The 26,652-nt window shown below is 39.6% G+C and overlaps 1 protein-coding gene across 4 annotated transcripts in view; it reads left to right on the top strand.

The window, feature by feature from the left end:
• The window catches only part of Slc39a12 (solute carrier family 39 member 12), a 120,843-nt gene that overhangs the window by 35,826 nt on the left and 58,365 nt on the right, over nucleotides 1-26,652 (top strand). For all 4 annotated transcript variants that reach the window (XM_085699057.2, XM_048461118.3, XM_085699058.2 and 1 more), the window contains exons 8-9: nucleotides 22,715-22,867; nucleotides 23,546-23,653. In XM_085699057.2, the coding sequence (XP_085555183.2) occupies nucleotides 22,715-22,867; nucleotides 23,546-23,653 (261 nt within the window). The remainder of the gene's footprint in view (nucleotides 1-22,714; nucleotides 22,868-23,545; nucleotides 23,654-26,652) is intronic.

Genomic DNA, 26,652 nt, shown 5'->3' with positions numbered 1-26,652 from the left:
GCAACTATCACAGGCAGGACACACACACACACACACACACACACACACACACACGCACGCACGCACACACGCATGCGTGCACAGTCTGCGAGAGCGATGCTGGCTTTCTCAGCTCCTTCCTTCCACCCTCATGCATCAGATCCGTTTTTCTCTGCTCTTGGGTTCTGACACAAAGTTTGTTTCTTCGCAGATTTCTTGCCAGTTGGATTTTTGCTTAGTTTCTGCCAAGGGGAAGCACCAGTGGAAAATCAGGAATGAAGGAACAGGGGCAATAGCTTTCCTTTTTTTTAAAAAAAAAAATTTATTTATTTATTATGTATACAACATTCTGCCTCCATGTATGCCTGACACGGTAAGAGGGCGCCAGATCTCTTTACAGGTGGTTGTGAGCTACCATGTGGTGGCTAGGAATTGAACTCAGGACCTCTGGAAGAAAACAGCTTGGCCCTGACTCTGGCTCTCACAGCTGCTCCAAAAGTAGCAGATATACCATCAGGTTGTATCTGGAGGCTTCCTCCACAGCATCTCCTCTCTTGAGGTTTCAGCAATGTCATTTCGTACCTTTGCCTCGTTAGAGCTATAGTGAAAATAGGTTCTTGGATGGCTGTTCTCTGGGTGCCTTGTTCCTTGGCCCTGCGTAAGTCTCTGCCATAGTGTATTCATTAGCAATATTGTCATTGTTATTGAGCCCCCAGAATAATAGACTTCTCTTCTTCATTGTAATAATGGTGTTTTGATTTCTTCCTCCTTTTCTTCCTCTTCCTCTTCCTCCTCCTCCTCCTCTTCTTTTTCTTCTTCCTCGTCCTTCTCCTCTTTCTTCCCTTTCTCTCTCTCTCTCTCTCTCTCTCTCTCTCTCTCTCTCTCTCTCTTCCTCTCCCTCTATCTGGTGTGTGCGTGTGTGTGTGTGTCTACATGCTGTGTGTGCGTGCACCTACGCCACTACATTCATGTGTTTGGGCATGACTGTGGTTGCTAGATATTACTACCAGTGTCTTCCTCAGCCAGTCCTCACCTCACTGTTTGAGGCAGGGTCTCTCACAGAACCTGGAGCTCACCATTTGGTCAGACTGGCTGGCTGATGAGTTTCAGGGAATCCCCCTGTCTCAGCTTCCCTAGGCCTGGGATTGCACATACATGCTGTGACCCTCAGCTTTTCATGTGAGTGCTAGAGATCTGAGGTCGGGCCCTTGCTTTTGTGAGATGAATCCTTTACTGACAGCCCCTGGATTTCTTTCCTTAAGAAGTCAGAAGCACCAGGCACATGGCTGTCTGTTGAAGTCTTCTGAGGCTCCTTTCTTCATGAGAAATGAAAGGACAACGACTTGAGATGGAACCCAGGTGAGGCAGGAGGCGGTGCGAAGGAGGCCTGCTGTTTGTTCTTAATAGAAACAGTGACGGGGGACTAATGATCAAGCCTCCTGGGAAGTAGGAAATGGTAAAAAAAAAAAAATCCACAAGCTGCTGGCAATTTCCTCGAGATCACTGCTGTTGCTTAGAGATTCAACAATTATTTGGTATTCAAAAAATTGCAAAGTGAGCATTGGAGAAATTAAACAAGGCCCTATTGGTTTTAATTTCCCTCATAATCTAATTTTCTGGAACTATTTCAAGACTCGTGTATTGGCTCTAGGCAATGGCCACAGCCGTTTTCTAGGTCACTGCAGCAGATACAGAGATGTTTGTTGCCTGGGATCATGGGAAACAGCAGGAGGTTGCTTGGGTTTCCTCCAAGGAGTAGTGCACAGCTGGGGAGCAAGCCTGGACTTGGGGTGCATAGAAAATGCTACAGATCTGTGCAAAAAAAGTTAGCCTATATCCATGACATTTGAAGGCACAGTTTTGTCTTGAGGAAAGAGATGAGGACAAGAGCTACTGAACAGAGAATCTAGTGTAAAGTGCGGTGGAGAGCTAGAGAAACCTGTGGTCCCTGGATGTGATCTGCATTTTCAACCATCTTTACTCAAGTTAGAAAATACCACTGCTTGATCGACTTTAAAACTGATGAATTTGTTCACTGTGAAGATCTGTATTTTCACCTGAGATTGAGTTGTTCTTTTATTTACTTGTATGATATTATAATTCTCCTCAGTATATGAAATGTCGATTGTGTGAGTATGATACATACATTAGTGTTATTACCAAACAAATCAGTACAAGGAGACCAGCATATTCTGGGTTTTAGTTGTAACTACACATATGTGCTTACACATGCATACATGGTATCCACTGGGTATTGGTTCTAGGACTCCTGTGAACACAAAAACCCACACACATTTAAGTCCCTTTGTAAAAAATTGTATAGAACTTGCATAAATCCTATGTATAGCTTGTTACTTTAAATCGTTTAGATCACTTACAATATGTAAAATACCTGCAATACTATAGTACTCAGAAAATAATATAGTGAGGAGAAATTCAGTTAATTTTTTCTGAGTATTTTTGTTCTATATTTGGTGGATATATATCCCAAGACTATATTACATAAACATAAATGATCTATATGCATTTCTTTTTTTCTTATTTGACTCAGAAATATCTTACTTCTACAAACCACTGAGCTATTTCACAAATTGATATCTTTTGGGAAAGGAATGTAGTAGGTGATAATTACAAGCAGTTATAAAGGCAGTCAGGAACTGAGTGGATGGGATGAGCGAGTTAACTGGAGGGATGCTCACAATGCCCTTCGGAAAGATGATAGCACTCCTGGTCACACGGTAGGTGCAATTTCTCTGTGTTCAGGCAGTTCTCTGTCCCTCCAGCAGGCTCCCAAATAACTACAGAGAGTTTTTATTAGTTGCAACTGCTTGGTGGACAGCTTAGGCTTGCTTTTAGCTCGGTCTTATAACTTAAATTAACCTATTCCTATTAATCTATGCGCTGCCCTGAGGCTTGTTTACCTCAGCTGCATACTGCCCATCATCTTGCTCGCTCTGTGGCTTATGATGTCTCCCTCAAGTCTCCACCTTCTTCTCCCCAGAATTCTCTCTGCCCTGAAAATCCTGCCTAGCTACTGGCCGTTTAGTGTTTTTTTTCCTTAATTAAGCTAATCACACTGACATATATTCACACAGTATAAAGGATTATTCTGCACATACACAGCATATACTTTGTGATGTGTCGACTTTCAGGTAGATTTCTCTATTCAGGGAGAATAGAGTTAAAAGTTTAATTGCAGTGGGGTATTAGGACACATTGACATGGGGCACACCTTGCATGTGTTCCATGCAGAAAGCATATCGATGTCTTATGAAGCATTACAACACACACACACACACACACACACACACACACACACACCTCCTAAAAAGAAACCAGCTGAAGACAGAATGTGTGAAAATGAGCCAGGCACTACCATAAAGGATTGACACCCATCTGTTCATTAGTGAAGCTATTCAATGTTTGCCTTTATTTTCTATTGCTCACATTTTTTTTGATGCTAATCACTGTGTAATGCAGGTATTCACATACCCTACAATACCCTGAAATTTGAATGACTTTGGTTGTCATGGCATTTCATAGACTGAGAGTTGAACTCATTCAACTTCTAGATTTGCTCTTTGATATTTAAGTCATTGAAAGATATTTCTGTTTTCATTTTTTCCCTAGATTTTTTTCTTACATAATGCATCTTAATTATGGTTTCCCTCTAGTCTTCCCAGATCTTCCCCCATATCCCCTCTCATCCATATCCACCCCCTGCTTCTGTCGCTCCTTAGAAAACAGTCTTCTATGGGATACTAATAGAGTATAATAAGATGCATCCTTAACCATCAGAGAAATGCAAATCAAAACAACTCTGAGATTCCATTTTACACCTGTAAGAATAGCCAACATCAAAAACACTGATGGCAGCTTATGCTGGAGAGAATGTGCGATAAAAGGAACACTCCTACAGTGTTCGTGGGAGTGCAAATTGGTACAGCCACTTTGGAAATCAGTATGGCAATTTCCTAGAAAATTAGGAAAAAAACTTACCCCAAGACCCAATAATACCACTTTTGGGTGTATACCCAAAGGATGTTCAATTGTACCACAAGGACATGTGCTCAACTATATTCATAGCAGCATTATTTGTCATAGCCAGAACCTGGAAATAAACTAGATGCCCCTTAACTGAAGAATGGATAAGGGAAATGTGTTACATTTACACAGTGGAAAAAAAATGATAACTTGAAATTTTTAGGCAAATGGATAGATCTAGTAGACATCATATTGAGTGAGGTAACCAAGACCCAGAAAGACAAATATCATATGTACTCATTCGTAACTGGCTTTTAGACACAAATCAAAGAAAATCAGCCGACAATTCACAATCCCAGAGAACCTGGACAACATGGATCTAATCTACATGGGAAGGAGAAAAAGGCAAGATCTTCTAAATACATTGGGAGTGTGGGGATCATGGGAGAGGAAAGAAGGGGGAAAGGGAGGAAGAGAGGGGAGTAGAGAAAGATATACAGCTCAATAAAAGGAATTAAAATTTTTATTATTAATAGTAAAGTATAATGATTTAAAAAACAGAAATGAACACATTGGAATTGAACAAAGCAAACAGAAGAAAAAGAACTAAAGAGAAGGCACAAGAAACAAAGACTCAATCATTGTATACTCAGGAATTCCATAAAAACACTAAACTGGAAGCCATATATGCAAAATAATGTAGGATAAAGAGAGAGAGAGGCAAATAAAAAATAATATAAAATTATATAGGACATGACATTATAAGACAGGGAACCTTCAAAATGCATTAAGTTCATTTTCAATTGGCAATCTATTGCTAGGCATGCAATCTTCTCTTAAGAGTAGTTTACTTCTCCAGTGAGACATCCTTGGAGGAAATTAAACTTTTATTTGCAAGTGGTTATCATTTGGAGAATCTTCTGGGTTGGGCCATGTGACCACTTCTCCATTCAGCTCTAGGACTCCAAATGGCCCAGACCCTGTGCATGCTGCTGCAGTCTCTGTGAGTTCATATGCACATTGATCACGATGATTTGGAGGGCTTTGTTTTCTAGGTGTCCTCAGTACCTCCTCCTAGCTCTTATACTCCTTCTGCCTCCTCTTCCAGAGGGTTTCCTGACCTTGAGAGGTGAGACTTGATGGAGACATCCAATTTAGAGCTCAGTGTTCTGAGGTCCCCCACTGCATAATGTCTGGCCATGGGTCTCTGAATTTGTTCCCATCTGCTGCAGGTGGGAGCTTCTCTGATGATGGCTGAGTAAGGTACTGATCTATGAGAATAGCACAATGTCAGTAGAAGTCATTTTGTTGCTACTTTTTTTTTGTTTTCTTTTCTTCTTTTTCTTTCAGAACAATAGTATTTGATTTTATCCAAGGTCAATCCTGGGCTACCTAGTGTCAGGTTCTTGCTCATACAAGCACTGTTGGGTGTGGGTTCTAGCTCATGGAGTGGGCCTTCTGTCAAATCAGATGGTGGTTGGTTCCTCTTACAAGATTTGTGCCACCACTGTCCTAGCATATCTTCCAGATGGGACATCATTGTAGATCAAAGCATTTGGCACTGACTTAATGTTTACATTTCTCTCTTGTGGCATGGAGAGTACTTTCTTGTACCAAAGATGGTAGAACATAGGGAGGAAGACTCTACAGAGGCACCATCTTGACTTCTCCGTGTTCAATGAGTTATTTAGGTATTCTCTTCAGCAATGGGGCTTGACATTTCTTTGTGGAGAGCAACCTACAGTCTTGGCAAAATCCTGGTTTTTTTGAGGATTCCCATGGAAACTCTCTAGTCAACAACTCAATTAGATGTAACCCAATTCCAGTACTGGAAGCTTCATTTGGTGACAGAAGATGGCCAGTTGGGGCTCTGTCTCTCCCATTATTTGGCAGATTCATTTAGATCACCTTCATATATAGGAAGCTTCTTGTGTATTAGGTTTCCATGCTACCCCTCAAATGGCTCTTAATATTAGTTGTATCTTCACAAATTTCCTCCTTTATTCCCCTCTTAACCCCCTCCACTTGATACACCCATTCCAATCTGCTACATCTATCCATAACTATCTATTCTATCTCCCTTTCCGAGCGAGATCTATCTGCCTACCTTACCCCAGCCAGTCCCTTACTCTATTTCTAACTCTGTGGGTCTATAGATTATAGCTTCGTTATCTTGAGTTAACAGCTAAAATCTACATATCATGAATACAAACCATATTTGTCTTTTGGGATCTAAGTTGCCTCACATAGGATGATATTTTTATAGTTTCATCCATTTACCAGTCAATTTTATGTTTTTCAACGGATAAATGATGGTCTATTGTATAAATATTATAAACATTCCACATTTTCTTTATCCATTCTTCTGTTGAGGGACATATAGGTTGTTTCTACTTTCTGGCTGTTATGAAGAGACCAGCAGCAGTCATGGCTGAACAAGTATCTCTGCGATAGGATGAAGCATCCTTTGGGTGTATGCCCGAGAGTGGTTGTGTTAGTCAGGGTTCTCAAGGGTAATAGAACTTACAGAATAAATCTCTCTATATAGAAAGATTTATTAGAATGACTTACAGGCTGCAATCCAACAGTGGCTGGCTGCAATCGGAAAGGTTAAGAATTCAGTAGTTTTTCAGTCCAAAAGGCTGGATGTCTCAGCTGGTTTTCAGTATACACTGGAATTACAAAGAAGTAGGCTCCAATGCCAGTAAAGGAATGGAATTGCTAGCAAGATGAGGGCAAGCAAGCAAAGAACAAATTCTTTCCGCTTCCATGTCCTTATATAGTCTTTCAGATTAAAGGTTTGTCTTCCCTCCTCAAGATCCAGATTAAAGGCAAACCTTTGCCAGGCTCAAAAGATCTGGATTAAAGGTGTATTGTCCTGCATTATATATCTAATCAGATCCTAACATGCTGTAACTGTCCTTTGTACAACCATAATGCATTATAAATTTAGAACAAGTGTCAGTGTCCTTTGGGGGGATATTCTTTTAGTATCTCAAACTTAAATATGGCAGCCATTGATATTTTCTTAATTGATGTTATAGCACATGATAAAGAAATTGAGGAAAACCCACAAATATCTGTACAAATACATTTTTTAAAAAAATAGAACAGAAACACCCATGCCAATTATAACACTCATTTCTGTAACTGCTCACATGGATTTAGCCAGTATTTACAACTACCTTTCTCTACTGCCCGTTGTGTATTTCTTTCACAATCTACAAGCACCTCAGTATATCTTGACTCTTTTCCTGGAGAAGTGACCCAGCTTCATTCCTCATGGGTCTGTGTCCTTTGTTATCCTGCCTGGATTAGGCTGTGGTAGTTTCCCATTGATTTGAGTCATTGAACACGGTAGCACTAAGAGATGCCCTAAAACATCTCCTGCACGTGACATATAATTTTCCTTACCTCATTGTGAAAGGAAATCCAATTTCTCCACGGCAGTCTGGATCAATCGCCCTTCGTAAAACTGGTATTCTGTCTTTAGCCTGTTGACGGAAGGGCTTCAGAAGCCCAAAGTGGCCAGGGGAAAGTCTGAGCTTCCAGTTCAATGGGATGTTTGTTGTGGCTCCTGGAAGAAGTGCTCTCCTCTCTCGAACCCAAATCTAGGGAAACAGGATTTAGCATCCAGGAAACAGGAAATAAATATTTTCCTAGTGGGCCACTAGGGGTGATAGTGAGTAAAACCAGTCCCTTTTCCAGGCCTTCATTCCTGGATCCTTGGATCCCACCTATGCTAGAACTCATACCATGCATTGGATGCTGATTCAATGCACAGACCACTTCTGAAGAACCCTGACCCAGACTCCTGAGCTGCTGCCACCTAATTGGCACTGTAACTGTGACTTCAAGAGTCCATTCCATCTTTCTATCAGGTCAGCTCCTTCAGGATGGTAAGGAGCATGATAAGACCAATGGATTCCATGATCCTGGGCTCATTACTGTCCTTCTCGGTGTGTCAAGTGAGTTCCTTAATGAGGAGCAATACTTTGTAGAATACCGTCATGGTGTTTTTTTAGTAGAAGCATTACATGAGGGAAAGGGAACTCCATAACCAGAATGAGAATCTCTTCTAGTAAGGACAGCATGTTATCCTTTCCATGGAGGAAGTGATCCAGTACAGTCAACCTGCTACCAAGTTGCTGGCTGATCACCCTGGGGAATGATGCAGTATCTGGGGCTCAGTGTTGGTCTCTGCTATTAGCAGATCTGGCATTGAACAGCAACTGTAGGCAGGTCAGCCTTGGTGAGTGGAATACTATGCTGCTGGGCCCATGCATAAACTCCATCTCTGCCACCATGGCTGCTTTGTTCATGAGCCCATTGAGTAATGATAGGAATGACCGAGGGAAGAGACTGACAGCCCTCAGAACATCTTATATATTTGGTTATTAAACTCCTCCTTAGCCGAAGTCACCTTTGGATGAGCATTGGGCATAAGCATTATATCTTCATGTTCTTCACCTATTTTGGAGCGATCTACCCATGCACTTCTTCCCCAAATGTCTTTCTCACCAATTTTCCAATCATGCTTTTTCCAAGTTTCTGAACATCCAGACAATACATTTACTAGAGCCCATGAACCAATAACCAATTGCCTGTCTTGTCATACTTCCTTCCATATAAACTGTGACAGTGTGTCCTGCCGGAAGTTCTGCCCAATGTGAAGATTTCATTTTACCAGTGTCTTTCAGCCTCATCCCCAGAAAAGGGTTGTAAGGATACAACTTTCCACTTCTGGGTGATTTCTGCATAATGTGCATAACAATCAGTAAATCAGTCTTTTTATCTGTCCGCAGATCATAGGGAACACTCCATGACACTATCAGTGTTTACCTGGCAGCAGATAACATTGTAGTGGGAGTAGAATCCATAGGCATTTGGGTGACTTCTTCATGCAACTTACTTGTGCTAAGGCCCAGTCATGTATATACCACTCACATTTATTAATAGATGGTTGCTGTGCACCTCCTACTTTGTGGCTTTGTGGACCAGATAACACCCAGCTCATGATAGGTATCAGGTCACATGATAACTTTTGACTCATCGTGAAAGGTTCAATTTTCACTATGTCCCAATACTAGGCCAAGATCTGTCTCTTTCAACGAGAGAACACTTTTCTGCAGATGATGGTAGAGCCTTACACCAAAGCTGGGTTGAGGTAGATCAATTCTCATCTTCCTGAGGTACCAACACATTGATTTACATAGTGCTGTATAACTTTGCAGTCCCACCAGCAATGGATAAGAGTTCCTTTTACTCCACATCTTTGCCAGCATGGGCTGTCTTTGGTTTTATTGATCTTAGCCATTCTGACAGGTGTTAGATGAAATCTCAAAGTACTTTTGATTTGCATTCAATGATGGCTCAGGACATCTTTAAACATTCATTTAAACATTCTCTAAGTGTTTCTTAGACATTTGAGTTTCCTTATTGAGACTTCTCTGTTTAGATCTATATCCCATTTTTAAACTGGATTATTTGTCTTCTTTATATCTAGTGCTTTGAGTGCTTTATATATTTTAGATATTACCTCTCTATCAAATTTGTAGTTGATAAAATTTTTTCCATTATGTAGGCTGTTACTTTGTCTAAGTGATGCTGTCCTTTCCTGTAGAGAAACTTTTCATTTTCATGAGGTCTCATTTATTAATTATTTATCTTAGTGCTTGTGTTAACAATGTTCTATTTATAAAGTCTTTTCCTGTGTCATTTGTTCAAGGCTATTTTCCACTTTCCCTTCTATCACATTCTGTGCATTTAGTTTTATATTGAGGTGATCAATTGGGAGTTGAGTTTTGTGCAACGTCATAAGTATGAGTCTATTTGGGTTCTTCAACATGTAGTCCTCCAGTTTGGCTAGCATCATTTGTTGAAGATGCTGTCTTTTTTTCCCTGTTGTGTATTTCTGACTTCTTTATCAAAAATCAGGTGTCCATGGCTATGTAAATTTATGTCTGGGCCTTCAATTTGATTTTGTTAATTGACATGTCTGTTCTTGTGTTATCATGGTTGTTTTACTGGGAGCATGCTTTTTTTAATTACTTATAGTACTACTTAAAATCTGGGATGGTGATACCATCCATAGTTCTTTTATTATCCAAAGTTGTTTTAGCTATCCTGATTTTTTTTTATGTTTCCACATGACACTGAAAATTGTCCTTTTAAGATCTGTGAAGATTTGTGTTGGAATTTTGATGGGGATTGCATTGAATCTGTACATTGCTTTTGGTAGGATGGCCATTTTTACTGTGTTAATCCTACTGATTGATAAGCATGGTGATATTTCCATCTTCTGATAGCTTCTTCAGTTTCTTAAGGTTTTTATTATACATGTCTTTCATATGCCTGGTTAGAGTTACCCTAGGGTATTGTATATTATTTGAAGCTATTATAAAAACTGTTGATTCCCTGATTTCTTTCTCAGTCTATTTATCATTTGTATTTGTGAGGGCTACTGATTTTTGTGAGTTTATTTTGTATCCAGTTACTTTGCTGAAAGAGTTCATCAGCTGTAAGAGTTTTCCAGTGGAATTTCTAGAGTCATTTAAGTGTAGTATCATGTCATCTACAAATAAAAATACTTTGACTTCTTCACTTCCAAGTTATATCCCCTTGATCTTCTTTGGTTGTCTTATTGTTCTAGCTAACAAACTCATTCTGAGGATTCCTGGAGGCAGGATCGCTGTTTTGGACTTAGGTAGAGGTAAGAGCCAGTGGCTGGCTGTTTTGCTTTCCTGGCCTTCAGGTTGAACCCCAATATCTGTCTCTGGGTTTTTTATTAATTGTACTACACTTTGATTACTATATTAAATAGGTATGGGGAGAGAGTGGGCAACCTTCTCGTGTGCCTGGTTTTAGTGGAATTGCTTTGAATTTCTATCTATTTAAGTGGATGTTGGTTGCAGGCTTGCTGTAAACTCCCTTTATAATTTAAGGTTTGTCCCTGTATTCCTAATGTTTTACCATGAAGGGGATTGGGTTTTATCAAAAGCTTTTTCTCTACCAAATGAGATTATCATGTTCTTTTTTTTCAGTTTTTTTTTTAATGTGGTGGATTACGTTTATTGACTTACATATGTTGAACCATCTGTGCACCTCTGGAATGAATTCTACTTAGTCATGGTGAATGATCCTTTTGATGTGTTCTTGGATTCAATTTGCAAGTGTTATATTGAGAATATTGGCATTTATGTTCATAAGCGAAACTGGTCTGTAGTTATTTCTTTCTTGGGTCTTAAAGTGGTTTGGTTATTGGGATAACTGTGTTCTCCTAAATGAGGTTTTATGCCAAAACATTGATAATGTTCCTTCTGTTTCTATTTTATGGTATAATATGAAGAGTATTGGCATTAACTCTTCTTTGAAAGTCTGGTAAAATTCTGCACTGAAACCATCTGGGTTTGACTTTGGAGGCTGAATAGGAGACTTTTAATTACTGCTTCCATATCAATAAGGGTTATAGGTCTGTTTAAATTGCTTATCTGATCTTGATTTAACTTTGGTAAGTGATAAGCACTGAGAAAATTTCTTTTAGATTTTCCAGATTTTTGAAGTACAGGTTTTTAAATATGTCCTTGTGATACTCTGGATTTCTTTGGTGGCTGATGTTATGTCCCCCTTTTCATTAATATTTTTGCTAATTCATACATTCTCTCCCCTTCTTTTTGCTAATTTGGATAAGGTTTTGTCATTCTTACTAATTTCCTCAACAACCTTTGGAAAGCCTTGCTGCTCAGAGCTTGCAGTTTATCATGGCCTGGCAACTTTCCCCAAAGCTTGGCAACATGAGGACTCCCTCCCCACCAGGGAGACTTTTTGCTCTCTACCTGCCCTTATGTAGAGAATGTCTCTGGGCTGGGCGGACTGGCCTTTTCTGACATCTGTCTCTAAGCCTGTGTAGAGTGACTGTTGGCACAGTTTCCTGATAGAAGTCTTTCTCCTCCTGCACAGATGGTAACTAAGACTTGTACTAGGAGCTTTGCTATAGAACCCTGCTGACACATACAAAGGCTTATAATAGGAGTGCGCCACTTAATGCAAATTAGGATTTGTCTCCAGACTTCCCAATCCTACATATTTTGTATACACTGGAATAAAGTGGAGCTGGTTCACCAAAGTCGTTCTCCAGTGATTTCTTTCCGGTAACGACAGCCCTCTGAGCCCTCCTCCGTGCTTCTGCTCCCTCCATCCTTGTGAACCGACATACCAAGAATCTCAAGAAAAAAGCAGAGTCACAGAACCAAGTGTTTGTTTTATTTGTTTTGTATTGTTATGTTTGTTTTCATGTTATTGATCTTGTACCTGAATTTGATTATTTCTTGCCCTCTACTTCTTTTGGGTGTGATTTCTTCTTTTTTGTTCTAGAGCTTTCCACTAGGTGTTTAAATTAAATTTAAATTTAAATTAGAGATCTCTAATACCAGTATTGATAGCTCTAATTTTTTATGCAAGCACTTACTATCTTCATTGTGTACCATAAGTTGGGAAATGTTGTGTTTTCATTTTCATTCAATGCTAGGAAGTCTTTAATTTCTTTTTTTTTAATTTATAAAAGTTTATTAATTTATAAAAGTTTCCATTTCCGCCCCTCCTCCCAACACCCCCTCACTCCCCCCATTCCCTCTCCTCCTCCCTCTCCATCCCTAAGAGCAGTCAGGGTTTCCTGCCCTGTGGGAAGTTCAAGTTCCTCCCCCCTCCCTCCAGGTCCAGGAAGGTGAGCATCCAAACAGACTGGATCCCAAAAAACCAGTACATGCAGACGAAACAAGTCCCAGTGTCATTGTCAATGGCTTTTCAGAAAGACCCCGTGCCAGCCACATTCAGAGAATCCGGCCACATTCAGAGAATCTGTTTGGATCACGTGCTGACTGATATTCACTTGGTAGAGAACTCTTCAATTTTCAGGAGTCTGTAATTTTCTGTTGTTGTTGATATTCATCTTTGATCTGTGGTGGTCTGGTAGGATACAGGGTATTATTTCAGTGTTCTTGCATCTGTTGAGACTTGCTTTGTGTTTGATTATGTGGGACAAAGTTCTATGAGGTGATGAGAAGGCATGTTCTTTTGTGCTTGAGTGAATGTGTTTGACTTTTGTGCTTGGTTTATGACATCTGCAAACTCCAGCATCTCTCTGTTTAGTTTTTGTCTGGATGACAAGTCTATTGACAGGAGTGAGTATTGAAGTCTCCCATAATCAACATGTGAAGATCATGAGATTTAATCTGTAGTTGTGTTTCTTTTATGACCTTGGGTGCCCTTGTGTCTGGTGCATAGATGTTAAAAATTTCAATGTCCTCTTGGTGGATTTTTTCTTTGTTGAGTATGTGGTGTCATTTTATATCTCTTCTGATGAGTGTTGTTTACGTAAGTGCACCAGCTTACTTTTTAGGTCCATTTGCTTGGAATACTTTTTCCATCATTTGCCCGATGATGATGTCTATCCTTGATGTTAAGGTGTGTTTCTCGGATGCAGCAGAAGGATGGATTCTGTTTAGCATCTATTCTGATAATCTGTGTGTCTTTTTTTTATTTGGGAATTGTGGTTATTGATGTTGAGACAAATTGTCAAGGATTTTGATTACTGCTGCTTTGGTGTTGTGTGTTTGTGTGTGTGTTTCCTCTCTTCTGATTTGCTGGTCTGAGATTACTTATTTTTTGTGGGTTTTTTCTTTGGATGTGGTTAACCTATTTATTCTGGAGTTTCCCTTCTAGCTCTTTCTGAAAGACTGGAGTTGTAGATAGATATTACTTAAATTTGATTTTATCATGAAATGTCTTTTTTTCCCCACCAACTATGATTGAAGTTTTGTTGGGTATAGTGGTCAGGGCTGGCATCTGTGGTCTCCTAGAGTTTGCAGCACATCTGTCCAGGTCCTTCTAGCTTTGATTTTCTATTGAGAAGTAAGACATTAGTGTGATAGGTCTGTGTTTATATGTTACTTGGTCTTTTTCCCTTGCAACTTTTAATATTCTTCCCTTTTTTCTGTATGTTTAGTGTTTTGATTATTTTGTGCTGAGGGAACTTTCTTCCCCCATTCCCATCTGTTTTGGTGTTTTGGATGCTTCTTGTGCCTTGATAGCCATCTCTTCTTTAGACTAGGGAAATTTTCTGGGCCTGTGACATGGGTTTATTCTCCTTGGCTATTCTTATTAGTCTTGGACTTGGTTTTTTCATTGTTTTCCAGATTTCCTGGAGGTTTTGTGCCATGAATATTTTAGATTTAACATTTTTTCTCTCATATATTCAATGCTTGAGATTATTTCTTCAAATATCTTGTATTCTGTTGGGGATGCTTGTCTCTGAGGTTCCTGTTTGAGTTACTATTTTTTTTAATTTATTAGAAAATATCAATCCAAGTTCCCACTCCCTCCCCTCCTTTCATTCCCTCCACTTACCCTCCCACCCAACCCCCACCTAATCCTCAAGAGGGTAAGGCACATTGCTTTGTGGAAGGTCCAAGGCCCTCCCCACTACATCTAGGCTGAACAAGGTATACATCCAAAGAGAACAGGATCCTAAAAAGCCAGTCCATGCGGTAGAGATAAATCCTGGTGCCATTACCAGTGGCCTTTCAGTCTGCCCCAGTAATTCAACTGTCAACCATATCCAGAGGGACTAGTTTGGCCTCATGCTTGTTTCTTCCCAGTTTGGCTGGAGCTGGTGAGCTCCTATTAGCTCAGGTAAACTGTTTGAGTGGGTGAACCCATCATGGTCTTGACCTCTTTGCTCATATTCTCTTTCTTTCCACTCTTCAACTAGACCTTGGGAGCTCAGTCCAGTGCTCCGATGTGGGTTTCTGCCTCTATTTCTGTCAGTTGTTGGATGAAGGTTTTATGGTGATATTTAAGATATTCATCAGTCTGACTAAAGGGCAAGTCAAGATCAAGCCCCCTCTCCTCTATTGCTTAGTGTCTTAGCTGGGGCCATCCTTGTGGATTCCTGGGAATTTCTCTAGAGCCAGGTTTCTGCTAACTCGATAATGGCTCCCTCAATCAAGATATCTTTTTCCTTGCTCTCATTTCTGTCCTTCCTCCATTTCGACTATTCCATTCCCTCAAGTTCTCCTCAACTCTCCCCTACTTCTCTCCTCTTCCCCTCTACCCTCCCTTCTCCCTTGCCCCCATGCTTCCAATTTTATTAGGCAATATTGACTGTTTCCATTTTCTAAGTGAATCTATATCTGCTTTTCTTTGGGTTCACCTTATTATTTAGCTTCTCTAGAATCATGAACTATAGGCTCAATATCCTTTGTTTATAGCTAAGTATCCACTGATGAGTGAATACATACCATATTCATCTTTTTGGGTCTCGATTACCTCACTTGGGATAGTGTTTTCTAATTCCATCTATTTGCATGCAAAATTCAAGATGTCATTGTTTTTTTGTTTGTTTGTTTGTACCACTGAGTAGTACTCTAATGAGTAAATGTGCCACATTTTCTTCATCCATTCTTTGGTTGAGGGGCATTTGGGTTGTTTCCAGGTTCTGACTATTACAAATAATGCTGCTATGAATATAGTTGAGCAAATGCTTTTGTAGTATAATTGAGCGTCTTTTGGGTATATGCCCGAGAGTGGTATTGCTGGATCCTGAGGTAGGTTGATTCCCAGTTTTCTGAGAAACTGTCATACTGATTTCCAAAGTAGTTGTACAAATTTGCATTCCCACCAGCAATGATGAGTGTTCCCCTTACTCCACATCCTCTCCAGCATAAAGCTATCACTGGTGTTTTTGATCTTAGCCATTTTGACAGGTATAAGATTGCATCTCAGAGTAGTTTTCATTTGCATTTCCCTGATGGCTAGGGATGTTGAACATTTCCTTAATTATCATTGGCCATTTGAGATTTTTCTGTTGAGAATTCTCTGTTTAGTTCAGTACCCCATTTTTTAATTGGGATATTTAGAATTTTAATGTCTGATTGCTTGAGTTCTTTATGTATTTTGGAGATCAGTCTTTTGTCTGATGTGGGGTTGGTGAAGATCTTGTCCCATTCAATAAGCTGCCTTTTTGTCTTACTGACTGTGTCCTTTGCTTTACAGAAGCTTCTCTGTTTCAGAAGGTCCCATTTATTTATTGTTACTCTCAGTGTCTATGCTACTGTGATTATATTTAGAAAGTGGTCTCCTGTGCCCATACACTGAAGACTACTTCCCACTTTCTCTTCTATCAGGTTCAGTGTGGTCAAATTTATATTGAGGTATTTAATCCATTTGGACTTGAGCTTTGTGCATGACGATGGATATGGATCTATTTTCATTCTTCTACAGGTTGACATCCAGTTATGCCAGCGCTATTTGTTAAGGATGCTTTCTTTTTTCTATTGTATAATTTTAACTTCTTTGTCAAAAATCAGGTGATCATAGGTGTGTGGATTAATATCTGGATCTTCAATTCAATTCCATTGGTCAACCTCTCTGTTTTTATGCCAATTTTCATTACTGTAGCTCTATAATAGAGCTTGATGTCAGGGATGGTGTTGCCTCTGGAAGCTCCTTTATTGTGCAGGATTGTTTTGGTTATCCTGGGTTTTTTGTTTTTTCATATGAAGTTGATTATTGTTCTTTCAAGCTCTGTGAAGAATTGTGTTGGGATTTTGATGGGGAATGCATTGAATCTATAGATTGCTTTTGGTAGGATTTTTTTTACTATGCTGATCCTACTTATCCGAGAGCATGGAAGATCTTTCCATTTTTTGGTATCTTCTTTGATTTCTTTCTTTAAAGACTTAAAGTTATTGTCAAATAGGTATTTCACTTCTTTGGTTAGTGTTACCCCAAGATAGTTTATACTATTTGTGGCTATTGTGAAAGGTGATGTTGCTCTGATTTCCCTTTCAACTTCTTTATCATTTGTGTATAAGAGGGCTACTGATTTTTTTGAGTTGATCTTGTAACCTGCCACATCACTGAAGGTATTTATCAGTAGAAGTTCTCTGGTAGAGTTTTTGGGGTCACTTATATGTAGTATCATATCATCTGCAAATAATGAAAGTTTAACTTCTTACTTTCCAATTTGAATCCCCTTGATTTCCTTTTGTGGTCTTATTGCTATTTCTAAAACTTTAAGAACTATGTTGAAGTGATATGGAGAGAGTGGACATCCTTGTATTGGTCCTGATTTTAGTGAAATCGCTTTGAGTTTCTCTTTATTTATTTTGATATTGACTGTCGGCTTGCTGTATATTGCTTTTATTATGTTTAGATATGTTCCTTGTATCCCTGATATCTCCAAGACCTTCATCATGAAGGAGTGTTGGATTTTGTCAAATGCTTTCTAAATATCTAATGAAATAATCATATGTTTTTTTCTTTCAGTTTATTTATATGATGGATACATCGGTAGATTTTCTTATGTTGAGCCAGCCCTGCATTTCTGGGATGAAGCTGACTTGATCATGTTGGATGATTTTTTGATGTGTTCATGGATTCAGTTTTCCAGTATTTTATTGAGTATTTTTGCATCCATGTTCATCAGTGATATTGGTCTGTAACTCAACCTTTCTTGGGTGAATCTTTGTGTAGTTTTGTTATCAGGGTAACTGTAGCCTCATAAAAAGAGTTTGGCAATGTTCCTTTTGTTTCTACTATGTGGGACACTTTGAGGAGTATAGGTATTAGCTCTTCCTTGAAGTTCTGGTAGAATTCTGCACAAAAACCATCTGGCCCTGGGCTTTTATTGGTTGGGAGGTTTTTGATTACAACTTCTCTTTCCTTTTAGTTTATAGGTCAATATAAATTGCTCACCTGGTCTTGATTTAATTTTGGTATATGGTATCTAGTTAAAAAAATTATCCATTTCTTTTACATTTTTCAGTTTTGTGGAGTACAGGTTTTTGTAGTATGACCTAATGATTCTCTGAATTTCCTCATGTTGTTTTATCCCCCTTTTCATTTCTGATTTTGTTAATTCGGATGTTGTCTCTCTGCCTTTTGATTAGTTTGGATAAGGATTTATCTATCTTGCTGATTTTCTCAAATAACCAGTCTCTGTTTCATTCATTCTTTGTATTGTTTTCTTTGTTTCTATTTTGTTGATTTCAGCCCTCAATTTATTTCCCATCTTCTACTCCTCCTGGGTGAGTCTGCTTCTTTTTGTTCTAGAGCTTTCAGGTGTGCTGTTAAGTCACTAATGTGAGCTTTCTCCGTTTTCTTTATGTGGGTACTTAGTGCTATGAACTTTCCTCTTAGCTTTCATAGTGTCCCATAAGTTTGGATATGTTTACCTTATTTTCATTGAATTCAAGGAAGACTTTAATTTCTTTCTTGACCCATGGGTGGTTCATTAGTTCACCGTTCAATTTCCATGAGTTTATAGAATTTCTGAGAGTAGTAATGTTGTTAAATTCTAATTTTAATCCATGGTTATCTGATAAGACACAGGGGGCTACTCCAATTTTTTTTGTACCTGCGGAGGTTTGCTTTGTTACCAAGGATGTGATCAATTTTCAAGAAGGTTCCATGAGGTGCTGAGAAGAAGGTATATTCTTTTGTGTTTGGGTGAAATGTTCTTTAGATGTCTGTTAAGTCCATTTGAGTCATGACATCTGTTAGTTTTCTCATTTCTATGTTAAGTTTCTGTTTGGTTGACCTGTCCATTGGTGAGAGTAGAGTGTTGAATTCTCCTACTATTAGCGTGTGGGGTTTGATATGTGATTTAAGTTTTAATAAAGTTTCTTTTACATATATGGGTGCTATTGTATTAGGGGCACAAATGGTTAGGACTGAGACTACATCTTGGTGGATAGTTTCTGTTATGAGTGTAAAGTGTCCTCTATCTTTTCAGACTGATTCTAGTTTGAAATCAATTGTGTTAGATATTATGATAGCTATACACACTTGTTCTTTAGGTCCATTTGATTGTAAAACCTTTTCCATACCATTTACTCTGAGGTAGTGTCAGTCTTTGAGGTTGAGATGTGTTTCTTGTATACAGAAGAAAGCTGGATTCTTTTTCATATCCATTTTCTTAGCCTGTGTCTTTTTATAGGTGAATTGAGTCCATTGATATTAAGCAATATTAATGATCAGTGGTTGTTATTTTTCAGTAGTAGTGTTTGTGTGTTTCCCTTCTTTGGGTTATGCTGGTGGGGGTGTTATCTGTTACCTGTGTTTTTCTGGGTGCAGTTAACTTCCTTGGGTTGGGATTTTTCTTCTAGTACTTTCTGTAGGCCTGAGCTTGTGGGTACGTATGGTTTAAATCTGTTTTTGTCGTGGAATGTCTTGTTTTCTCCATCTCCACTGAAAATTTTTCTGGGTATAGTAGTTTGTTTAGTAGTCTGGGCTTGTATCCATGGTCTCTTAGTGTCTGCAGCACATCTCTCCAGGACTTTCCGGCTTTCACGGTTTCCATTGAGAAGTTGGGTGTAATTCTGATAGGTTTACCTTTATATGTTATTTGATCTTTTTTCTTTGCAGCTCTTAATATTCTTTCTTTATTCTATGTGTTTTATGTTTGGATTATCATATGGCGAGGGGATTTTTCTTGATCCAGTCTATTTGGTGTTCTGTAAGCTTTTTGTACCTTCATACGAATATCCTTCTTTAGATTGGGAAAGTTTTCTTCTATGATTTTGTTGAATATATTTTCTGTGCCTTTGAGCTGGAGTTCGTGTCCCTCTTCTATCCCTATTATTCTTAGGTTCTGTCCTTTCATGGTGTCCCAGAATGTTTTGTGTTAAGAATTTGTTGAATTTAATGTTTTCTTTGACCTATGAGTCTATTTCCTCTATAGTATCTTCAGCACCTGAGTTTCTTTCTTTTATCTTTTCTATTTTGTTGGTTATACTTGTCTCTGTAGTTCCTGTTCATTTACCCAGAGTTTCCATATTCAGAATTCCCTTGGTTTGTGTTTGCTTTATTATTTCTATTTCAGTCTTCAAGTCTTTTTTGTTTTTTGGTTTTCTTATTTTTTTTAAAAGTAATTTTATTAAATTATAAAAGTTTCCATTTCTGCCCCTCCTCTCACCACCCTCCCACTCCCCCCACTCCCTCTCCTCCTCCCTCTCCATCCCTAAGAGCAGTCAGGGTTTCCTGCCCTGTGGGAAGTTCAAATTCCTCCCCCCTTCCTCCAGGTCCAGGAAGGTGAGTGTCCAGACAGACTGGATCCGCAAAATCCAGTATATGCAGAGGAAACAAGTCCCAGTGCCCTTGTCAATGGCTTTTCAGAAAGACTCCAGGCCAGCCACATTCAGAGAATCCGGCCACATTCAGAGAATCTGGTTGGATCCCGTCTTCGTTCAGTCCCAGTCCAACTGGCCTTGGTAAACTCTCATTAGATCCGTCCCGTTGTATCAGTGGGTGATCGCATCCCTCGCAGTCCTTATTTCCTTTTTCATTTTCTTCATCCTTCTGCTCCTCATTTGGACCTTGGGGGGCTCAGTCCGGTGCTCCAATGTGGGTCTCCGTCTGTATCGCCATCCATCGTCGGATGAAGGTTCTCTCTGATCTTGCCTTCTTTGCTCATGTTCTCTTTCCTTCTGCTTCTCGTTTGGACCTAGGGAGTTAAGTCCAGTGTTCCGATGTGGGTCTCTGTCTCTATCTCCATCCATCGCCAGATGAAGATTCTATGGTGATAAGCAAAATATTCGTCAGTATGGTTATGGGCCAAGGCCGTTTCAGGCACCCTCTCCTCTGTCCAGAGAACAATCTGGGGATCTCTCCTTGAACATGGGATTCCATTTATAAAAAAGTCTCTTGTAAACCCTAAAATGACTCCCTTAGTTGAAATATATTCTTCCCTGATCCCATATCCATCCTTCCTCCCTCCCCCTCCCATCCCAGTCCACCGAGCTTTCCCCATTCCTCCCCTACTCCTTTCTCTCTAACCCTCTCCCCTTCCAACAACCCTCCCACCCCCTCAAGCACCCGAGGTTACCTGGGACTCTTGTCTATTTCCAAACTCCAGGAGGATAGCTACAGAATAGCCAAACTCAAAAACACCAATGATAGCCTATGCTGGAGAGGATGTGGAATGAGGGGAACACTCATCCATTGTTGGTGGAAATGCAAATTTGTGCAGTTACTGTGGAAATCAGTATGGCAGTTTCTCAGGAAACTGGGAGTCAACCTCCCTCAGGACCCAGCAATTTCACTCTTGGGAATATACCCAAGAGATGCCCTAACATACTACAAAAGCATTTGTTCAACTATGTTCATAGCAGCACTATTTGTAATAGCCAGAACCTGGAAACAACCTAGGTGCCCCTCAATAGAAGAATGGTTAAAAAAGGTGTGGAACATATACACATTAGAGTTTTACTCAGCGGTAAAAAACAATGACATCTTGAATTTTGCATGCAAATGAATGGAAATAGAAAACGCTTTACTGAATGAGGTAAGCCAGACCCAAAAAGAGGAATATGGTATGTATTCACTCATAAGTGGATTCTAACCATAATTAAAGGTCTTTGAGCCTATTATTCGTGATCTTAGAGAAGCTAAATAAGATGAACCTGATGAAAATCATGTAGCTATCCTCCTGGAGATTGGAAATAGACAAGAGTCTTCAAGTCTTGAACTGTTTGCTTCACCTGTTTGATTGTTTTTTTTCTTAGTTTTCTCGGTTTCTTTGAGGGATTTATTAATGCTGTCCTGATTGTTATTTTCTTTTTACACTGGTATCTAGACATCTGAGTTTTGAAGACTGTAATTCTAGGTGCTGATAGCTGGTCTTTTCTTTGTTGGTTGAGTATTTTGTTCCTTGGTTTCTGTTGCCCTCTCTGGTTTTTAGGTTGTGGTGCTGTGTGTTGCCTGGTAAGAAATCCTTCTGAGGTATGACAGGTGTGGTTACTGTGGAATCCTGGTAAAATGTGTATTAGGAGGCAACACTTGGACAGGGAGCTAGAGGGATCCACAGGAGAAAGGCAGGGTATTCCACCAGGATTTGCTTAGTCCCCTGGCAATGGGGATAGAGAGTAAGTGAGGAGATGCTAAAAACAGTCACTAAGTATCTGAAGATGAGGTGGGAGACTGGATATGAAGAAGAGGAGGGGACATAAAGATCTGAAGGCTTGCCTACCTGATTCTCTGGTAGGTTTGGCTGGTGGACTCCTAGAGAAAGCCTGCTGGAGGTGGGGCTGGAATTACAGAATGAGCGATGAGGAGGTTAGAGGAGAAGATGACTTATCAGCTGGAGATAGGGACAGAGAGAGGAGGGACAGTAGATGGTTTGCCACAGAGGTAGTGATGAAACTAAGAGTCTAGGGCATTGGATTTGGAGGAGAGGATGAAACCATGAAGAGCTCCAGTTAGGTTACCTGCTCTCCTGGCTGGAGCAAGGACTGGGATAAAGTGGTAACTGGAATGAAGAAAGGTTGGAGGAGAAGATCTGCTGTGTTCAGGTGAAGACGGGGGCAGGGAGAGACATAAGGATATGGCCTGAGGTTTATTACAAAGCTGGGGGTGCCGAAGGAGGGTTGGATTTGGAGGAGAGTAGGGAGAATAGAGTTAGTCTACCTGCTTCTCTGGCTGGAACAGCTGTGGGTTCCCAGGTACTGCCTGCTGGAGTTGGGGTCTGTGATAAAATAATGAGTAGGAGTGGGAAATTTGGCGTGGGAGATCTCCATGATCCATTGGAGATGGGGACTTGGAGGAAGTGAAGCCACAGTGTCCTGCCATGAAACTGTGGCTAAGGCTAAGGGTTAGATTTGGAGGAATGGAAAGAGAGGCGAAGCTCTGCTGTTAGCCTACCTGCTTCCCTGGACTGAATCTTCTCTCAATTTTTTCTTTTCTTTTTTTAAAGGTTCTTGGTTTACATAAGAAGGAAGCCCTGGATCTTGGACATTTCCATGAAAGCCAAGGTCCTATTTGGAAACTGTTAGGATTGCTTGGAGGCATTCATGGGTTTTTCTTGATAGAAAAATGTTTTATCCTCCTCGTGTCACCAAATACCAAGGTATATGTCTCCTTTATCAACTGCTTGAAGCTTTATTATATTCATATTGATTTCATAAGTACTCAAATAACTTAAAAGTAAGCAGTACGTTGTAGTGCCTGCCTTTCACCCCAGGTACTTGAGAGGCTCACAAGAGGATCACAGTTTCAAAGTCAGCCTGGGTTGCAGAACAATACTCTTTCTCAAAATACAAATAAATAATAAATAAAAAGGGGGACTAGGGATGTAGTTCAGCTTAAAGCACTTGCAAAGCTCTGAGCGCTTGAGCATCAGCATAGATAAAATGAGCATGATGTTACATGCCTGCAGCTCCAGCACTTGGAGAGTGGAGGATGGAGGATGAGTTCAATGTCATTCTCAGCTGTAGAGAGTTCAAGGGAGAGAACTCTCTGTAGAGAGTCTCAGCTGTAGAAAGTTCAGTTTGGGCTTTCTCTAACTCACTAAATTAATTTGCTCTCTAAATAATTTAAAGAAAAAAAGATTAAAGAACTGGGGTTCGGTTAGGGGGTAGAGTGCTTGCTCAACATGTGCATGAATCAGGATTCGACTCCCAGTACTGGGGAAAAATTCTTTCCAAAACTTTGATAATCAAAATGATGAATAGAGCATGGAGCTGAAAAAGTTTTTGTATGTATGCTTCTGGCCTCTGACTCCTTTTGCGCTGTACCCATCCTGCAGGGCCTGCCGTTGGTTAATGGACATGTGGGACATTCCCACCATCTTGCATTCAACCCTGAATCAAATGACCAATCAAGTGGAGGCAAGTCTATTTCGACCATACAGCTGGTAGGTCTTAGGTCTGAAGTGGTCTACAGTCTCAGCTGCTTTTTCTTTACTCTTCCGTGCACAGAGGACACTCAGTGGGGGAAATGAGCAGGACTTACTCCCAATTTGCCTGCTCTTGACCACGAGAAACACTGTTTGGAAAAGTTTGTCAAGCACCTCAAATCTACTTTTCTTTTCCTTTCCTTTCCTTTCCTTTCCTTTCCTTTCCTTTCCTTTCCTTTCCTTTCCTTTCCTTTCCTTTCCTTCCTCCCACTCCCTCCTTCCTTCCTTCTTTCCTTCCTTTCTTCTTTCTTTCCTTCCTTCATTTCTTTTTTATACAAAACACATTATCCACAGATTTTAGTCACCACAGTCTGCATTGTTAAACACCCATGGATCAGACTGACATAATAATTTTCATCATTTCAGTTATTTGTTTTCACAGGCCAGTTGACCTATGGGTTTTCCATTTTGTATAAGCCTCAGTTATTTCTTGTTTAATGCAAATAAATGTTGGGCAAGTGATTGGTTGATTAGTCTGTCTAGGTTGAGATTGTTTATTTTATAATCCAGGAGAGAACCAGTTTTGTCTAGGGTTGTGTGCCATAGTAACTACCTTTGATGCAAATGGATATCTCACAACATTTTCCATATTAATTTTTAAAATAAAATTCCAATCAGGTTAAAAAATATTCCCATTTCTAGTCTTAAACAAAAGCATGTAGCGACAAACCAAATGGGAAGTAGCACTCAAGTGTAAACTTGTGAGCATGGCTTTCATATGGGGTTGATGCTGAAGGAGAAGCCCTAAGAGAAGAGATGCTAGAACAAGTGTAACAGACACACAGCATGAGAAATGCAGCAGGAGGCTGCAGATCTAATGTTAACTCAGAGATAAGAAAATAAGAGTTCCCTTAAAAACGATTTTAATTCCCTCTGCGATTGTGTAGACAGCTGTGTGGCTTGGTCTATTTGTGAAACTCCTGGTAATTGGAGCAGGCAAAGTCCCTGGTGCTTTGGATGGCTCTTGGGAATTGTGTCCTCATGCTGGATTGCCATGCCCAGACCGAATACAGGGAGAGGTGCTGGTCCTTATGGCATCTTGATAGGTCATGCTTTACTGATGCACAGGAGAGGGCTGCCCCTTTCTGATTAAGTATCGAGTGGATGGGGAGAGGGGAGGAGGGAGGAAGGAGTGAGAGGAGAGAACCTAGGGGGAGGCTGGGTTGGAATATAAAATGAATGGATGAATGAATAAATGAATGAATGAGTAAAATAAAATTATTTTAAAGCTGGTCATGGTGGTGCACACCTTTAATCCCTAGCACTGGAGAGGTAGAAACAGGTGGATCTCCTTGAGCGCAAGGCCAGTCTGGTCTACATAGCTATTTAATATAGTACTTGAAGTTCTAGCTAGAGCAATCAAACATCAAAAGGAGATCAACGGGATACAAATTGGAAAGGAAGAAGACAAACTTTTGCATTTGCAGATGATATGATAGTATACATAAGTGACCCAAAAAATTCTGCCAGGGAACTCCTAAAGTGGATAAACACCTTCATTAATGTGATGGGATACAAGATTATCTCAAAAAAAATCAGCATCCCTCCTATAGACAAGTGATAAATTGCCCAAGAAAGAAATCAAAAAAACATCACCTCTCATAATGCCCACAAATGTTATAAGATAACCTAGGGTAATTCTGGCCAAACAATGTATGACAAGAACCTTAAATCCTTGAAGAAATAAATTGAAGAAGATAGAAAATAAAAATAGCTCCTATGGTCTTGGTTAGGTAGGATCAACATAATAAAAACGGCAATCTTATCTAAAGCAATGTACAGATTCAAAATCTCAACACAATTTCATAAACCTCAAAAGAACAATAATCAACTTCATATGGGAAAACAGAAGTACAGAATATCCAAAACAATCCTGTACAATAAAGAAGCAATCCCTGACTTCAAACTCTACTCTACAGCTTTAGTAGTAAAAACAGTTTATACTGGCATAAAAACAGGTGCATGGATCAATGGAATAAAATTGAAGACTGTTACATTATTCCACACATCTATTAGAATCTGATTTTTGAAAAAGAAGTCAAAATTATACAATGGAAAAAAGAAAGCATCTTCAGCAAATGGTGCTGGCATAACTGGGTGTTGACATGTGGAAGAATGCAAATAGATCCACACATTGCTGTGCACAAAACTCAAGTCCAGTTGGATCAAAACCTCAACATGAATCCAAATACACTGAAGAGAAAGTTGGAAGTATCCTTCAATGTATTGGAACAGAAGACCACTTCCTAAATATAGCACCAGTAGCATGGACACTGAAAGTAACAATTAATAAATGGGAACTACTAAAACTGAAAAGCTCTAAGGCAAAGGAAACAGTAAATAAGACAAAATGGCAGATTAAAGAATGCAAAAAGATCTCTACCAACCTCACATCTGACAGATGGCTGATCTCCAAAATATATAAAGAACCCCAGAAACTAGACATCAAAATACCAAATAATCCAATAAGGAGAAGATAAGGAGAAGATTTAAAAGTAAGGAGAAGATCTAAACACAGAATTCTCAACAAAGGAATCTCTAATGACTGAAAAACACTTGAAGAATTGCTCAACATTGTTAGTCATCAAGCAAATGCAAATCAAAATGACTCTGAAATACCATCTTATACCTATCAGAATGGCTAAGATCAAAAACACTGATGACAGTCTATGTTAGAGAAAGTGTGGAGTAAGAGGTATACTCCTCCACTGCTGGTTGGATTGCAAACTTATATAATCACTTTGAAAGTCACTATGGTATTTTCTCAGAAAATTGAGAATCAATCTACCTTAAGACTCAGTGATACCACTCTTGGGCATATACCCAAAGGTTTCTTGATCATACCGCAAGGATACTTGCTCAACTATGTTTACAGCAGCATTATTCATAAGAACCAGAACCAGAAAAAAAGCTAGATGTCCCTCAACTGAAGAATGGAAAATTAAAATGTGGTATAT

Source organism: Myodes glareolus, chromosome 14 (assembly GCF_982192425.1).
Source record: "Myodes glareolus chromosome 14, mMyoGla1.1, whole genome shotgun sequence".
NCBI lineage: Eukaryota > Metazoa > Chordata > Mammalia > Rodentia > Cricetidae > Myodes > Myodes glareolus.
Note: the sequence above shows the minus strand (reverse complement) of the source record. Positions and strands in the feature narration are given on the sequence as shown.